Source organism: Grus americana, chromosome 25 (genome assembly GCF_028858705.1).
Source record: "Grus americana isolate bGruAme1 chromosome 25, bGruAme1.mat, whole genome shotgun sequence".
NCBI lineage: Eukaryota > Metazoa > Chordata > Aves > Gruiformes > Gruidae > Grus > Grus americana.
In genome coordinates this window covers 1,303,368-1,321,462 of record NC_072876.1, presented here as the reverse complement: position 1 = coordinate 1,321,462, position 18,095 = coordinate 1,303,368, and the positions used below count along the sequence as shown (strand labels likewise).

The following is an 18,095-nucleotide window of genomic DNA, read 5'->3' as shown; positions in this document are numbered from 1 at the left end:
GTAAGATGTGGATGAATGTGGCCTCTTTTCTCTTTTATCCTGCAGGAAAAGGATTCCCAAAGCTGGTTTGCAAAGGTCCAGTCAGCCATGTGGTGCTGATATTTTTGTTTCTGACTGAAAAAAGCACAAGATATGATAAGAGGAGAAAAAAAAAAGAACATTTAACTGCCTTTTTTTTTTCCTCCCTTGAAAAAGAACAAAAGAAACTAAAATATTGTAGCTGTTTTCCTCTTTCATCTTCTATTACTAATTGCTATGATGGCTTGTGATCACTTCAGGTGTGATCCCTCCCACCTGAGTGTGACCACCCCTGACTGCAGATTTCAGTTCTGCCGGTCTCAGCCAGCTATGACTGTCCTGGCCTTCTTCACCCAACAGCTTCACCAAGGAGACTGAGCTAAAGGTGCTTTGCAGCTGAGGATATACCCCAGCGAAGTTAGGCTAAGCAATAAAAGAAAGGAGATGAAAAAACAGAAAGACAAGTTTTTTTCATGTCTCAGAGCTGACTGGAGCATATTACAAGAGGTTAGCTGGAATGGGGGCGGGGATTATTAGAAGTTTAATGTTGATTGGATTCTTCAAATGTATACCAACTTGATAGCACTAAACAAACAGTTTGTGCTTGTTGAGGATTAGATTACGTAAAAGCAGAGAAGACTTGTTTTTAAAAAAAACTAATTGCAAAGTTGTATATAGTCCCCAGATGTCAGCTGGCCTAGCCACCCAGCTCATGGTTCAAAAAAAGGTTTGTTTCATACTCACAGTGTGCTTATTGAACAGGAGCAGGAGGGACTAGATCTTGCTGAAGCTTGCTTCTTGGTATAGGTACTTGGATGTGTGATCACTCCAAACCATCCCTCAAACCCCGGTCAACCTCCCTCTGGTGTGGAGACAGCCAAATCCTCTACAGACAGCTGAGAACTCTTTTATATCTTACCTGGTTTTCAGCCACTCATTACATTTGGCATCATTCTTCAGAAAAACAAGTATATCAATACTATTTGTGGGTTTTTTTCCCTACCTCCATCTCTGTCCTTCTCTCTCGATCCTCCAATTCTTGCTTTCCAGAGGACTTTTGTCTTTCTTTTCTTTCAGTAATTCTGAGTGTGCACCCACACACATTTCATCTCTACATCCTGTGTTGAAATCATCACAATGAAATTGATAATAGCAATAGTAGCATCCTTAGCAGGCTTCAGTTACCACTGAGATTAGTAGGAGTGAGGGGGTCCATCACTTCCCAGCACCCGTCCCAGCTGACCTAGACCAGACCCAGCCTGACATGACTCCATCACGCTCCCTTCAAAAGTATCACTTTTGTTCAAGCTGCTCACAGGATTGGAGATCCACATAGGAAGGGGAAAACATGATCTACTTTGTTATTGTTTAAAATTCTTTCATGTACCTATCCTGCCAGCAAAAAGCTTAGCTCAGCGGGGGAAGAAGCAGTTTCCTGAAACTGATGCCTATGCTGCCCTTGAGAGGATGGTGCCCAGGTATCAAACTTCAGGTGCGTACACTACAGCAGCAGCTTTCTGCCCAAGAAGCAAGTTTAGCAATCTCATTAATATTTCCCTTAATATAAGCCTTGGGACACATCACAGGGGTTTTACACTTCCCATCTAACCACCCAACTTAAATTGGGGCATTTAAACACCAAAGGTACCGATTTCAGTAGGATCCACGTGGCTTTCCAGATCTGGTCCTTTGGCTTTAAATCCTTTTCGCTGCGTGACTCTCTATTCCAGTATTAGTTGGTACAAGCGCTGCTTTGCCTGCTGACTGTGCAATGGAGCTGTCTCCTCCCTCCTCGGAGGGAAAATACAAAGATTTGCCACATCTCACTCTTCCACCCTCAGACGAGCACTCCCACAGAGCCTGCCTGCAGCGCCGGGGTCTTTGGGTGCCCAGGGTCTGATCCCAGCCTTCGCCTGGCCGTTTTGCCGGCTGCTTTGACCGGACTCAATGTGCACGGCTGGGTCCAGGAGCCCCTCGGGCGGAGACCAGCGCCGCAGCGCAGCCCGGTTCTCGAGGCAGCTGCCGCCCGGCCGGGACTCCCCTGGGCTCCGCCCGCCTCAGGCCTGCCCCATCAGTGTGAGCGCTGACCACCGGGCCTGCTCGCAGCCAACAGTAGGTCTGGGACCCTCGGGTAGACAAAACTGCCCTACTCTCCCCTCTCCTTCTCCGCGCCAGCCGCTGGCTCCAGGACAACCCCGAGCCCGCGCCGCCCGCCCGGGAGACCAGCGAAACCCGCAGCGGAGCCGACGAACGCCCCAGCCTGAGGAGGGAGGCTCTAGCCTCCGTTGGCGGGAAGACTAAGCCCCACCTCCTCCCCGCCCCTGGTTACGAATAAACCAATAACTAGCGCAGGAAGGTGAAATTCATATCTACGACCCAATGGCGCACAGCCTGGCGCCTTCCACGCGGCCGCCGCCTGACTTCGATTGGGAGAGCAGACGATCTCGACGCGGAGGCACCCAATAGCGCCGCGAGGAGGTTACGCCTCCGAGAGAGGTATAGCCAATGAGCAAGGCGTGAGGAGCCAACCGCCCCACCCTCCTTCCTATATAAGGTAGGCCCGGGAAGGGCAGCTGTTGTCGTGCTGTTGCCCAGACCCGTTGCGCGTCTGCCGCTCCCAGCGCTGCCCACTGCCGGCCCGAGCCATGGTGAGGGGGGCGGCCGGGGGGCTCCTGGCGCTGCTCCGCACGCTAAGGCGGTGCGGGGAGGGGCGGGCCGGCCCCGCCCGTGCGCGGCGGGAGGCGCGGGTCCGCCCCGGCCCGCGGCGGGGAGGGAGGAGAGGCGGGACGAGGCCCGCGCCGGACCGTGGTCGCCCGTGGGCCCTGAGCCGTGCCGCCTCGGCGGGCCTTGGCGGTGTCGCGTCCCGCCGCGCGGCCTTGTCCCAAAATGGTGGAGGCTCCTCCGAGAACATGGCGGCCCGCGGCGGGGCGGCTTTTCCCGGTGGCGGCGGGACCCTCAGCCCCCGGCCGGCTCTGAGGTGACGGCTCCCTCAGACGTGACTCCGGCCCAGGCCCTCCGCAGCAGCGGGGAGCCACGGCCCGGGCCTGGGACAGCCTCTCCGCCCCCCGGGTGCATTTAGCCCCAGGGGCCCGCGTCTCCCTGGGCCCCTGGAGCGGGACGTGGCCGGGCATCCAGCCCGCACACCGCGGTGAGGGGGGGTGAGCTGCTGGGGTGCTCTCACGGGTACCTGTTGAATATAAAATTGGGGGGGACACCTCCTTGAGGTGTGCGGGACCTGGAGCGGCGGGGAGGCCATGGCACTGGGTGTTTCTGGAGGTGCAGCTTCTGTCCTGGTGCTTGCCCTTGCTGGAGTCAGGTGCCAGCTGCGGTGTGAGGTGGTTTGGAGAGGTCAGGGAATGGGCTGATAGGGTGATTTCCTGAAGGACTTGGTGAGACTGGCTGGGTGATAAAGCTGAGGTGGCATGTGTGACCTTGTAAGTTAGGAGTCAGCCTTGAAGGGGTGTCTGAAAGGTATGATAAAGGGCTGGGGCATCATAAAGAGGACAGAGTTTGGCTGTTGAGCTGTGCAGCACAACAAATTGGAGCTGTCAGCTGGAGTCTCTGGGACAAGCATGAGGTCCCTCTGCATGTGGGTGCTGTCCCTGTATATTGCTTTTTGAAAAGAGATTGTGGATGTCAGAAGGTTACATGAATTTAAAAAATATAGCAGACTGCTTCTGTAAGGTTGCAAATGCATACAAAATATTTGTTTAACTGGAAATGGTTAGAAGTTAGGAGAATATTGGAGGGATGTATTGTTGTCCTTATCTTGTTCTTACCTTTCAGTGGGGGGCTGTTTATGGTCACATTTTTTAAATTAAGCCAAATCAAGACTGAATGCTGTCCCTCACCTCTGCAAAGGATGCAGTTTCCCTTGAGTTTCATCTTAGGGAAACCACCTTCCTCTTTATGGTGTGTTGTTGAACTTGGTCTGAGCTGGTACAGCCATTCTTATGAGACTTGGCTTTCCATCAGCTTCACACAGATGAAGCTGTACCTGAAATACTGTGCTGGAGAGTACGAGGGACCTAGAGCATGATCCACTGGTACAGGTGGAGGGAGCTGGATGACTTCAGCCTGGCAAGGAGTACAGACAGCAAGTACTGCACCTACTGAAAGGGCAGTTACAGCAGACAAGCCAGTGCTCTTAAGCTGGGGTGCATCATATAGCAAAAGGAGACAGGTAGTGGAGGCTGGAGAGGTTCAGGCTGGGCTGGGAAGATTATCTGGGATTTTCCACTGAAACTGGTTCTATGCTTGAAAATAGTGGAAGTGGGGGAGAGTGTTTAGTGTTAATTACTTAGGATTCTGTGTCCTGACTTGTGGCTTGAATACAGCACTTAACAGTACTGTCTGTAGTACATATTTAAACCTTAATAACTATGAGACTTCCATCAGTGATGTGTAAAGGCCCAAACTGTAATGATTGTGACAGTTGTCTTTTGCCTGTCTTTACAACTTGGAGATTATCCTTTCAAGGCTCAGATTTTGTTCTGTTCTTTAGTATTCTTGGTACTGTAAGACGCTGCTGTGAAAAAGATATGCAGAGCAAAAGAGGCAGAGTCTGTTAGTGTCTAACAAAGATTTGTGTTTCATTAAATAGCCACATGCTACTTAAAAGTACTTGGTAGAGTTGCAGGGAAGGAGTTGAGAGACCTCTCAAAGCAGGGCTAACAGTAGCACCAGGCCAGGTTTTTGTGACTGACTTTATCTTGCCAAGTTTTGCAAACCTCCAGGGATGGAGATCCCTTCCCACCTCTCTGGTGACCTGTTCCAGGGCTGCACCACTGAGGAAGCTTTTCCTAACACCCAACTGGAATCTCCCAGCATCCTCCTAACATCTGACTGAACCTTCCTGCAGAGCAGAGGGAAGGCTTCTTGGTGCGCTGGCCATGTGTCTCCTTTTGTAGCCTGGCACACTGTTTGCATTGCTGAGGATGAGAATGCCCTGTTGAACATTCAGGACAGTTTCTGTGGTAACCCCCAGGATCTTTTCATCAGGGTTGCTTCTTTGTACTGATGCAGGGTGTTACTCTGCCCCAAGTGCTGAACTTTGTACTTTGTCAAAGTAAACATGCCATGTGTTTAACATGGCACCAGTAGGACCTGGTCTGTGGCTGTGTTGCCCAAGTACTTTCAAAGACTTAAATTTTTTCTTTGGAACATGAATGATTGTTGCTTTGTGTAGGTTGAAGTAGTAGTGCTAGTTCATTTGATGCTGGAAAGCTCATGTATAGTCAGATGTTTTCCATGCAGTTACTTTGCTTGGCCATGCTAGTCCCTACACACTTCTTTTCAGTGACCTTCCTCACCTGCTTGGGAGCTTTACTAACAAAGCTTAGATCACTAATAGGACCTCAGTACAGGTGAGGATCCAGGCTGAAGTGGTGGTATAGCTCCACTCTTTCTCCTATCACTGTAGAAAAGAGTTGCAGGCTGTCCTCCTGCTTTCCTGAAAGAGTGACGCGGCCTAATTCATTGCCATGGTCTGACTTCTGTGTGATAGTGCAGCATTGTTGGGCTGCATGTTCAAGCTGGTTTTCCTGTCACCTTTTCACAGTGTCTAGGTTGGCTGTCCTCTACTATCGCAGTACTTTGCCAAGCCCAGTGCTTTGGCCTGGAGTGTGATGGAGTAATGGCCTTGGTAGTGTGGCAGCAGCTTTGAGTAAGGCTGGTTTCAGAGAGGATGTGGATTGCTCTCCTGGAAGCTGTATATCTGAATACACAGATGGATGGGGAGCTGAAGAACAACAGTTTTCAGCTGTTCAGTGCTGTGGCTGAGAACAGGTGATTTTTTTTTTGCAAATATAGATTTTAGTTTCTTGGTGTTCAAGGAAATTTAAAGGACTGTACTCCTGCTTTTCTGCATTGACTATTAATGTGGACTGGGCAGTTCCAAGTCCTACTTATCCTGGAATTTCAGGGGACAAATTAATTGTATCACCCAGTCATAGGGTCTGAACATAGTTAAATGTGACAGCTATTCAAAACTGTCCTATATGCAGGCTCTTCTAGAATGTGTTCAACTGTCACTCAAAACCAGAAGTTAAATATAAAATGCCACAGATGGACCAGGAGTTTGGAGATGGTTCCATTGTGGGTTGGCTTTTAATATTCAAAACCCTATGCTGAAACATTAAGGAAGCTGGGTTTATGCTCTGGACATCAAAGGCAACTTGAGAATCCATAAATTGGTATGGATAGATCCTTTTGCTGACATGAACTATTTTCTACATAGCTTAAGAGGCAGAGTTTTGTCTAGTGTTAAGGAGTTTAGTACTTTGCATACAGCAGTGTGATGTGAGGCCTGATGTTCCATATTTATGAAGTGATACTAAGGGTTTCGTTAGGCAAAAGCTTTTCTACAGAATGGCAAAGTTCCCTAAAGTGACTGGGAGAATATTTTTTTCTGATTTTAGGTACATTAATCAAAATGGCCCTGGATCTTGCAGAAGGTTTTGCTCCCTCTGGTGGTTGTGCTTATGTGGCTCCTGGGGCTGGAGTTCTGGGTGTGAAGTTTTTCTGGACACTTTGGCCAGTGACAGGTGTAGTCATCAGTTTTTCTAAATATTCAGTGTTTGTTGAGAGGAGTTGGCTGAAGGCTTTGGAAGAGTTGATCAAACTCTTCCTGTCTGAGGAAAGGAGCAACAAGGAGGAATGAGTTTGTAAAAATGACAATGCCCAAAAGGGTCTTTCTAGGTGGAGGTGGATGATGAGTGAAAGAGGCTTTTGTGTTCTGTTGTATTTTGTGCCAAATGGCCCTAACACCAAGACAATAAGGCCAATGTTTTAATAGCTTTGTGGTATGAGAGTTCAAGCTGTGTGTGCTGAATGTTTTCTAAACAAGGAAACTGCTGTTTCTGCTGAGTGATCCAATTTTTTTCTTCCACACAGCGTGAGTGCATCTCAGTCCATGTTGGTCAAGCTGGTGTGCAGATCGGCAATGCGTGCTGGGAGCTCTACTGCCTGGAGCATGGCATCCAGCCCAATGGTACCATGCCAAGTGATAAAACCATCGGTGGAGGTGACGATTCCTTTAACACGTTCTTCAGTGAGACTGGTGCAGGAAAACATGTCCCTCGTGCTGTGTTTGTGGACCTTGAACCAGCAGTAATAGGTAAATACAGTGACCTGTGTAAGGGACTGTAGAACATGCTGTAGGACTTGATTTAACTTACACATTTTTTGACTAAGGGATCCATTTCTCTAGTCCTGCAAAATGCTTTGGAGCTTTAATTTTTTACTATGTGAAGCTTGCCTACATCTTTCTAGTGGTGGAAAATACTTAGCTTTACATTCATTAAGACTGGCAAATGTATGCTCTGGAACTCTAAAGAATTTAAATATTACCTGCTGCCAGCCTGTGGAATTAAATGGGTCTTCTGAATGTCTTGTGCCCTTGCTATGCAAGGAACTAGTTATAACCTCTTGAAATAATATGGCATAATGTGTACAGCAGTCAACAGGAACCTTTTTAAAATATGATATGTATCATTAAGCAGATTTCTTTTTGTACATAGGAATGATTCCTGTGCTTCCCCAAAACAGTCTTCTACTGTGTAGCTTGAATAGTGCTTGCAAAAGTGAGTCTCAATTGCTAGCCTAAATGCAGGGACTTCCAAACATGCACTTCAACTTCCTGCTGCCTTATCTTTGAATAACAATCTACTCTTATTCTGAAAATCAATTGTATTGCAAGCTCTGGTCACACTGGCTCTTAGTGTTCAGATGTGATCCCATGCATCAGCCACTGACCAGTCATGCTATTTGTGCCGTTAGCTGCACTGCCAACCCAGAGTGAGCTCCCCAGTTTAACAAGACACTTGTTCCTTGTTGTGAATCTTGTTTTTGCTCTCACCAATGTGTGTGCCTGATGTAATTCTGCTGGAGCTGGTTTTGTGGCTGTCTTGTCTTCAGTAGTGATTTGGGGCTCTCATAGAAGAGGAGGTCTGTGCTTGTGCAGTTGCTGTGCTTATCTTTCTGCAATATGTAGAGAACTGGGAATGGGAGATGAGTGAATAGGCTTAAGCTACTCCTGTATACCCAAACCATGGGTCTCTTGTAACTTATTTTCATTGTAACACCCAAATGACTTTCTGTGGCTTATACAGCAGAATGAACTTCTGCAGGAGAGCAGAAGGCAGTTGGGCAGGTCAAAGGTGGGAGTGCTGGACTGATAACTTTGAGTTGAGCCAAAGCACCCTTGGCCATACACTAATATCCCCAGGAGCTGTTGCAGCTCTGGCTTTCTGTTTTCTTGAGCCCTGTGGCTGTTGCTTCCTCTGCTGCTGGCCAGGTGGTGGCTCTCAGCAACCAGAAAAGGCTGAGAAATGAGGTGAGGGAGAGCAGGTGGCAAAGCTCTCACCTTGCCTCTGGGGGTGAGTAGCTGGTGAGTCTTGGGACACATGGCAAAAGATAGTGTTCCAGCACTTGTTAATGATGCAGGTGTAGTATGGGGAGATGGGCAAAAGGCTGTCTTATGAAATACTTGGTGATGCTAAAAAAGTTAGGGTTTTCTTGCATCATGTGCCTTCCTGGGGGTAGCTGCCTTTCTTTATTCCTGCCCTGCTTATTTGAAAGTTATTGATCCAGTTTCCTGGGCAGGGCTAGCATCTATTGTGCATACAGCAGCTCTGCAGCTGCCATGTGTGTACACCAGGGATTTCTGGAGCTTCCAGATCAGTGCTCCTCTTAGTGAAAGCAGAACTGCTGTACATGTACACCAGGTCTGTAGATGTGGTAAAATACCATCAAACTTCCATCAAGAAATAGGGCAGCAACATGTCTAGGAATTCAACACAGGTGTCTTTAAAAATCTACCCCACATGGATATAAAAGCATGAAGAATAGCATGTCCAGGGGAATGGTTGGTTTAGCTGTCCCCTAAACTCTAAATTCTTTATTCAGCACACTTTCATAGTGCAATGACTGATCCTCAAGTTTTGTTACTTCCCCAGGACTGTCTTGACTCATGTTGCCCCTACCGGCATCTTTTTTTTAGGTTCTATATTTTTCCCTTTTACCTGTATTTCTCCTTTATAACTTGGAGTGGTAATGTAGAATGTCTTAGAAACATAGGTATTTTGATTGGTAGACTTCTCCAAATTGTTTTATTTTTTGCAGCTTGGAAATACTTTAGAGTATTGGATTGCAAACTGCAGCGGTAGCTGGTCAGTCCAAATTGGTTCAAACAGTAACTGTATTTTTAAATCTTGAAATCTGCTTATCTTTGTCTTGCTCCTTTTCAGATTAAAAATAATATATGCAAACAGGCAACTTCTATAGTTAATAAAGCTCTTTGCTTTCCACCTGATTTTAATTAAAGGATACAGTACTGCATTAGCATACAGCTCAAGAATGGCTTGAGCTAAACCAGTGACAAAGCTATGATGAGTGTCTTTGTACCTTTGTGGTAGGACAGAGCTTTAGCCTGCTAGATGTAAGTGCATATTTCTGATAACTAGTGGAGATAACTAAATCATTCTCCAAATCTGTAGCTGGTGGGGGATGCTGTGTGCTCATTTGCCCCTTTTTTTAACACAGCCATTTGTGCTGGAGCTTGCAGCTCAGTATTTGAATAACTGAATATCTTTACAAGAACATCTCCTGTTCCTTTTGAACATTCTTCTCTACCCTTGGCAGACAGTACAATTAAGGGAAAGAAGGGGACAAGCAAGAAGTGTAGGCTCTGCCCACAGCTGCACAAGCAATAAGGCAACATCCCGGTGGGCTTGGAAAATGAAGGGGAGAAGCAGTATTTCAGATGCTGATCTGCAAAGTGAGCCTTAAATTATCTTCAACTGTGGAAGAATGATTGTGCTGTCACAGTCCAATTTTAAATTGCTCTGGCAGGTCAAAAATTTAAACTTGTGTGTAAAATGGGACAGTTTCTTAAGCAATAACTTAGTACACTCTGAATGTTGAATACCTAAGAAAAATTAAGTATTGTGTCACCTACTGATAGGTAGAAATCAAGCTGCTTTTTATCTCTAAGGATTTAGGTACCTTATTCTGGACACCCTTGGAAGTTTGAAAAACCTGGTCTGCATAGAAAGCTAAGTTATAAATAATGTTCACCTTGTCTCCCCAGATGAAGTTAGGACTGGGACATACAAGCAACTCTTTCATCCTGAACAACTGATATCTGGTAAAGAAGATGCTGCAAATAACTATGCTCGAGGTCATTACACAGTTGGGAAAGAGATAATTGATCTAGTTCTAGAGCGTATCAGGAAACTGGTAAGACTTTTCTTCACTGAAGGCCCTTAAACATCTTTTTCCTGTTCTACAGGATTTGGAAATTAGATTATCAAAAACACATACATAGCCCTATAAATTGTGCTTTAATTTATTCCATGGCAGGAGAATCTGTGGACTTAGTCTGCATTTGTTTTTATTATTAGCCAGCTGAGAATGGTTGGATTATTCATGTCAGATATGACTTTCAAGTGGCCTAAAATGCTGATGAGGTCCCCAAAATTTTGTAGTTTCATGTTCAACTTCAGACAGCCAGGACTGAGAACTTTCATTTGCATAGTCCTGCTGGAAAAGGATTGCTCTCTGACTGGGGCTTTTGCAAGGAAGTTTAAATAGGAGTGTTTGCTTCTGCAGTTTAGACTTTTGTTAGCATTTCCTGCTGTTATAATTTCTGAATTAATTTTATGGTAATAACAGTAGAAAAGGAATAAATCTCAGTAAGATGGGATGTTTCAGGCTCCCCAGTACTTTGATCATTTGGCAAATTTATGAAGATGTCGCCTTAGAAGGTTAGAGTTCCCTTTTTAGGGCTACTAAGCATGTACTTTACTGAATCTGTCACAAAGGTAAGGAATTATCACTGCACAAAAAAAAAATCCAGGGTATACCTCTGGTGTTTTAATTCAGAATGCTAGATGAGTCTTACTCTAATTGAGAATACCAGCAGTTTTGATCTGCAATGCTTGTCTGCCACCATGTCTAATTACAGCTAAGATAACTTCGAAACAGGCTGTACTTTGACCTGAAAAATGTGGTCATAATTTCTTTTTACAAGCCTTTGGAAGTCCCTGTTGCTCCTGGGAATCAAGCTAAGCATCACAGGGCACTTATTTCTGAGGACAAGGCAGTCTAATTTCTTCATCTGAGAAGACTAAACTGGAATGGCAGTGTAATACATTTTGACAAGCTCACTTCCCAAAACTGAGTTACATGCTTGCAGCTCTTAGAGGATTGTAGTGGTAGTTCTGGGACAGGTGATTACTCCATTTTTGCACAGGTAGAGAATGTCAAATCAGTATAAGGGGTAGATGGTCTGTAGCTCTTTGAATATTATTGCTTTTTTTGGTCATTGTTAATGGCCTTGGCCTGAGAATTGGGGGTAGGGCAAGTTTTGAGGTCGTAATTTGAAGTGGAGAAGTCACCCTCCAATATGTAGGGGGCTTAAAATAGGCAAGAATACAATGTTTTTTATGGGGCAGTTGCTTGATTATTGGTGGATGAATCATCAAATTCACTTTTTTACAAGGCCATGTAGTGATAGGACAAAGGGTAATGGCTTTAAACGGAAAGAGGGTAGATAGAGATTAGATATTAGGAAGAAATTCTTCCCTGTGAGGGTGGGGAGGCCCTGGCACAGGTTGCCCAGAGAAGCTGTGGCTGCCCCCGGATCCCTGGCAGTGTTCAAGGCCAGGTTGGATGGGGCTTTGGGCAACCTGGGCTAGTGGAGGGTGTCCCTGCCCATGGCAGGGAGGTTGAAATGAGATGGGCTTTGTCCCTTCCAACCCAAACCAGTCTGGGATTCTGTGAAATTCAATATTGCTTTCATGAAGCTTGAACAGTTGCTGTGTGTCAGAATTCAGACTTGTCTGTCTTGAGCTTGTTTTGGGATTCTTAATGTCTACACCATTGCTTTAACATGGGTATTTTCTCTTTCAGTCTGATCAATGCACTGGCCTGCAGGGTTTCCTGATTTTCCACAGCTTTGGGGGAGGCACTGGCTCGGGGTTTACTTCTCTGCTGATGGAGCGCCTGTCAGTTGACTATGGGAAAAAATCAAAATTGGAATTTGCCATCTACCCTGCACCACAGGTCTCAACAGCTGTTGTTGAGCCGTACAATTCCATCCTGACTACCCACACCACTCTGGAGCATTCCGACTGTGCCTTCATGGTTGACAATGAGGCCATCTATGACATTTGCCGTAGGAATCTGGACATTGAACGCCCGACCTACACCAATCTGAATCGCCTAATTGGCCAGATAGTCTCTTCCATTACTGCGTCTCTCAGATTCGATGGTGCCTTAAACGTGGATCTTACTGAATTTCAAACTAACTTGGTGCCTTATCCTCGTATCCACTTCCCGTTGGTAACATATTCCCCAATTATTTCGGCAGAGAAGGCCTATCATGAGCAGCTGTCTGTGTCCGAGATAACCAACGCTTGCTTTGAGCCATCCAATCAGATGGTGAAGTGTGACCCTCGCCATGGCAAGTACATGGCCTGTTGTATGCTGTATCGTGGGGATGTTGTCCCCAAGGATGTCAATGCTGCTATTGCTGCTATCAAAACCAAGCGCACAATCCAGTTTGTGGACTGGTGCCCTACTGGTTTTAAGGCAAGTCTCAAGTTACAGCATGATTTTTTTAATAAACTTTTTCACTGTTGTGGGCTTATGAAGTGTATTTTCTCAGTAAGATGTTCTGTAGGTACCTGTCTTGTATGTTGAGAAATGGAGACCTAAGTTCTTATACAGAGCTGTTTTCTTGGGAGTGAAACACTTTAGTCAACTACTGTCTGACTTCTTTGATTATAGTCCTGTCAAATGCTACAAAAACTCATGTTCTCTTCTGTTTTTCACATAGGTTGGCATCAATTACCAGCCACCAACAGTGGTTCCTGGTGGTGACCTAGCCAAAGTCCAGCGGGCAGTATGCATGCTGAGCAACACTACAGCCATTGCTGAGGCATGGGCTCGTCTAGACCACAAGTTTGATCTGATGTATGCCAAACGTGCCTTTGTTCACTGGTATGTTGGAGAAGGGATGGAGGAGGGGGAGTTCTCAGAGGCTCGGGAAGATTTGGCTGCACTTGAGAAAGATTATGAAGAAGTGGGCACAGACTCGATGGATGGAGAAGATGAAGGTGAAGAATATTAAACACAACAGAAGTGAATTGCGAGTCTTTGCCATTTTACTGCCTCTTCAGTAGCAGTGTAAATCATGTTAAATAATTGGAATAAACTTCTTTAATCAAGACATTTGGTAGTGTCCAAACACTATGTACATGCATTAACTATATGCAAGTAGTCACTAGTCCAGGAGATAGTATTTCTTTCTGAGAAAGATAGCCAAATAAAATAATCTTGCTATAGTTAGATGAGTTCTTGTCCTTAACGCATTGCTATTTGGAGAGCTAATAGTGCATATTTTCCCCCAGAATACAAGACTAGAATGTGCTTGAGCTTTTGCTGGAAGATTAGTTAGCTATGTTTTTTCAAGGCTCTAAAGCTGGTGGAGGCAACGGGAACTAACCTTGTATTACCCTCAAGAAAAGAGGATAGTACAAAAGGCCATTTGAGTTAGTCTTTGCCTATACTTAGGCTTAGTATGGACCAGTAACTTAGAGATGCTGTAACCTGGAAGGGGAAGAGATGTCCAAGCAGGGTGTGCTATAGCATGAGGAACCTGCCACTTCTGTCGGGACCTGTGTGGTGGTTGCCTTGGTGTTGCTTTGTCCTCCCACAACAGGAACTGCAGTCCCTGTCTGCTGGATTTCTGCGGAGTCAGCATTTTGTCTGAAGCTGTCTGGAGCAAAATCTCTGGGTTAGCTGGCCAGGGTTCAACACTAGTTTTCCCTAAAACTAATTCTTTTGCAGAAGACATGAGTCCATGGGTTCAGATATGCAAATTACCATCCTTCTTCTGCCTTCCATTGTAAACTGATGTAACAGGAGAAGATTTGGCTAATCAGGTTATCTTCAGATGTGGACAAGCCTCTGTCAACCTTCTACATGGCCTGAGTTGGGGCTTCAGGACACAGGGCAGGGATCCACAAACCACATAACCTGAGACTATTTCCAACTCTGTCTTGGAGCTGAGTGAATCTGAGGAATTCTGATTGAATACTGAATGTGATTACAGGATACCAAAGTCTGACTCGAAGACTAGATTTGAGTTGGAGAATTTCAACCTTATTTATACTCCTTATTTAATAGCAGAGCCTGATTCAGGCCAAGCCTTGAAGCCTATGTTAGTAGATGAAGATGCATGTACCTGCTTAGCAGGAGTCTTAGCTGTGGTTTGAAAAATGCCTTAACTTCCTTCTGTGGGGAAACCTGCAGTCCTCAGGTAATGCTGCAGTATTTGACGTGAACTTGTGAAGTGGGAATCTTTCCCTAACCTCAGTTTTAGCTGTGACTTGGGTGTGCTTATTCTACTAGATGGGGGTATCCCTTTAAATTTAGATTAACAAGCTGCTGCTGTTGATTGAAGGTCTAACAGAATAGCCTGGTCCCTGGGTGCTGATCAGTCATTTGCTTAGGCTGAAAACCTGTTGTCCTGAATTACTGTGTGTTCTTGCAGCCATTGTGTTGAGTCAATCTGATTTGAAATTAATTTATTGGAGATGGAAGTTACCGATTTTTATATAGATGGGGAGAACAATCATCAGGCTTTGTAACGTAGATGAGTGCCTCAGACTGTCTTGTCAGCCGTGGTCTTGTGCAGAATATACAGGTGCTGTGTAAATCATACCTTCTGCCATTCAGCATAGCTGAGCATGTCTGAAGTTTCAGTGAGTTTCTCATTTGCTTTTGCTTGTGTTTTTATGTTCCAGGGTAGGCATAAGTCCTGTTGACTAACTTATTTTCCTGCTAACTGGATGATTAAGCAAATGTGCTAGGCATAACCCAAGAGACAGTCTACATTCATTGCAAGTCAGATCGACTTCATTTCAGTGCATGCATTCCAATTTTTAATGTAATGGCAGTGCCCACAGGAGGAATATGCAAAGGACTGTTTCATGCCTTACATGTGTCTAGATCTTTGGTGTGAAATTTTGTACTGCTAGCAGATCATGAAGGGTGCTGTGTGGCCACAAGCACCAGCACCATGATTTCCTCTAAAAGTTGTCGAGGGTTGTATAGGAGTGGATTTCTGAACTGGCATTCTATGTGATCTTTTAGCAATGATTTTGCTGCTCTTTCTGGGATTCTTAGTTTCATTGTTTGAGGCTGGCATGCTCTATTTCCTGCTGATGCTGTCTGGGGTTTCTACTGTACATGTGAATTACCCTTATTTAGAACACTGTTGCTTATGTGATGGGAATTGGTTTGTGGTGTGTCAAAATGTTTTATCTGGGCATGTACAATGATGAGTCTGTGCAGGACACAGCACTCTAGCATCCTTGTAAAAGGCTTGTGCATATTGAATGCTGAGTGCTCTGAAAAACCTGGACTGACTAGGGAATCTCATTCAATGTAGGCTTTAGATTTGGGATACATTATGCTTTTAATTTTTAAAAATAACATGTAATGCTACTTTGAAGAGATGGTAAGCTGAAATGTGGCAAGCATCCACTGGTGGAAGGTTTGGCAGGAGATGCTGTCTCTGTTAGCCATTGGACTGATGCTTAAAATACATTATACTTTCTTAGCCTACATCATACTCAAATTTTCTTTCTCAGTGTTAAGAAACACTGTTGCATTAGCTAGTGGGCAGTTAGCTCTGTGTAGGCATCTGCATAGTGAGCTAAGATAGTGTTTTTCTCAGATAGGAAGCCAAGATAATTACAGCAGGAAAATCCTGCTAAAACTGCTCTTGCTTCAGCTAGCTGCAGAAATCCTTAAACATATTATAATTACTAGCTGTATGGTTAAATTAACAAATGGGTGGTTCATCTGTTTTCTGAAATGTAGGAGATCTGTACTGAATTAAAATTTGAGTGTTAAGAGAATACCTGAAACTTGCAGAGGTTAAGATTAGCTGTCACTGAAAAGCAAATGTGTTCTTTGCACTCTGTTGAAAGCCTTTCTTTAATTCTAAACTTCAAATGCATGTTTTCTTTGGTAAGAAATCCCTGCATGTCTGCTTTGAAAAGTCAGGTGCCTACTTGTACTGGCATAAGTGCAGGCATTATCTAGTGGTAACTAAATATATCTTTACCTATGTGGTGACACAGCTTTCTCCAGTATTGAGATTGGCAATTAATAGCTATCACCTGATACAGAATAACTTCTGTGACTCATTAAGAGGAGGAGGAGGAAGTGAGCTGGAGCCTGTGGCGGATTGCTGTGAACTTTGTTGTAAATTGCTGGTCTTATCTGCAAGATCTGTTCTAAGATGATTCTGGTGCCATCCCAGGGGGATGCAGTGCAGCAGAATCTGATTTCCACCCACTCTGCCCTCTGAATAAGCAATATGAATACCTTTTAATGTGCTAATGCCTATATTATATATATAATTATGTACATTTCTAATTTCTATAGTAAGCATGCCACAGTGTAATTGTATGATAAAAATCTCTGCCTGTTTTAGCTTTATGGATGGTATAGGTAACATAAGCACACAACTGCACATGCTGCCACCTTCAGCAGTTTGAGCAAACTTTTCTCAAACAAAATTCAGAAAGGGCTTTTTCTTCAGATACTTCAAACCCTGTCAGATGACATTCACCCTAGCAGCCTGTTGCTGAAAAGCATGAACTTTTTTAGGAGATCATAGCTCTTTGGAGTTTGAATTGGTGAGGTTAATTGAAAGTGAGTAAAGAAACAATAGCGTGACCCATTATTCTAGTGGAAAAAGTAGAGGTGACATTGCAAATTATCTGCTCTTGGCAATGTTTTAGGAAAATACAAAGCATTATCTGAAAAAAATGGATAATATGACTTGGTATTGAAGATTCTCTGCCTTTACCTTCTTTCTGCACACTGTAATAGTGAGGAGTCAGAACAATGTCTCATGGGCAGTTTAGACTGATTTCCTGTGAAAACTTTGAGGAACTAGTAAAAAAAGCTAAGGGAATAGCAGTGTCAATGTATTACTTTGCCACTATGCTGCTGTAAATGTGCATGTAGCTTTTGATTGTCCCAAGCCTTCAGTCTTGCTAGGCCTTCTGCTGGCATACTACTTCCACTCTGGAGAATTCTCTAAGGCAAGGAAGATGTCATTCTGTGCTTGACTCCGCTTTTCAGTCAAATCTGCACGAACCCTGTAACAGCAGAGATCTTGACATCTGAAACAAAGCTGCTAATGTGCTACCCCATGCCATTCTCTTCTGATGTTTTTAAATGCCTGTATTTCTGCCAAATAAAACTTTGTTTGCCTTTACACAAGGTCATGTTTTCCTTTATGTAGGAGATGCTTCACAGAAGCAAAACTGCAGTTGTCAGTATTTATAATGCAGAGCTATTTTAATGTAATGGGATGGCTTTTTCACTTGCTGAAGTATTGTAACAACCTAAGATTCAAGTTATTTTGCAGATTTTTTTAGTCAATGCATTTTTACCTTTGAATTCATTTTTACAAGCCTTAAAAGTTTTGGAAGAAAAATCAGCTAGAGTACTAAATGTGAGATACCATATCTTGTATAGGAATTGTGAATTACCAGGGGTTGGGAAAGTACAGAGGAAGTATAATTGAGGCTCCTGTCAGGTATAAGATACTGGATTAGGTGACTCCTGATCTCACCAGTTCTTACGTCATGTTTATAAAGGATTACTTCAAAAGAAAAGGTGTTTTTTATTTGAACTCAAAACAGGGACTGGGCCTATAAAGAAACTCAGCAGTAAGGAGCTGAAGAACAATTTTCTGTCATATTGCAGAATTCCACTGAAGTGCTGTAGGGATTTTCTGTGTGTATTGGCAAGGTGATAATCATTAATCCTGTCCTATCTTGATCTGAACTAGAGGAGGACTAACTATGTAACTTCCAGACTGTGCAGAGACTTTGATCTACAGATTTGTTCTAAAAGTTGGGCAAGAGGATTAAAGGTTTGTAGACTCAACTGGCTGTTAATGGAGAGAAGGAATAAGAGCGCAATGAAGTGGGAGAAATTGCATTGCTCTGAAGGTATTGTTGGTGCTGGCTGAGAAATACCAG

At 44.4% G+C, this 18,095-nt stretch overlaps 1 protein-coding gene across 3 annotated transcripts; it reads left to right on the top strand.

The window, feature by feature from the left end:
* Window positions 1-2,583: 2,583 nt before the first annotated feature.
* On the top strand, window positions 2,584-17,321 carry LOC129196439 (tubulin alpha-8 chain). Of its 3 annotated transcripts, none has more exons than XM_054803913.1 (5): window positions 2,584-2,666; window positions 6,913-7,135; window positions 10,109-10,257; window positions 11,932-12,612; window positions 12,860-17,321. In XM_054803913.1, exons 1-5 carry the CDS (start codon window positions 2,664-2,666, stop codon window positions 13,151-13,153), a joined length of 1,350 nt encoding a protein of 449 aa, XP_054659888.1. In that variant the 5' UTR covers window positions 2,584-2,663; the 3' UTR covers window positions 13,154-17,321. The 3 variants fall into 3 exon arrangements, with proteins under 3 accessions (XP_054659888.1, XP_054659890.1, XP_054659889.1); XM_054803915.1 differs by lacking the exon at window positions 2,584-2,666 and adding an exon at window positions 2,808-2,995; XM_054803914.1 differs by lacking the exon at window positions 2,584-2,666 and adding an exon at window positions 3,014-3,166.
* Window positions 17,322-18,095: the final 774 nt, after the last annotated feature.

Coding starts and splice junctions, on each gene's coding strand:
- LOC129196439 (XM_054803913.1), top strand. Junction 10,258..11,931: donor TAGAGCGTATCAGGAAACTG/GTAAGACTTTTC, acceptor TTTCTCTTTCAG/TCTGATCAATGCACTGGCCT. Junction 12,613..12,859: donor GGTGCCCTACTGGTTTTAAG/GCAAGTCTCAAG, acceptor TTTTTCACATAG/GTTGGCATCAATTACCAGCC.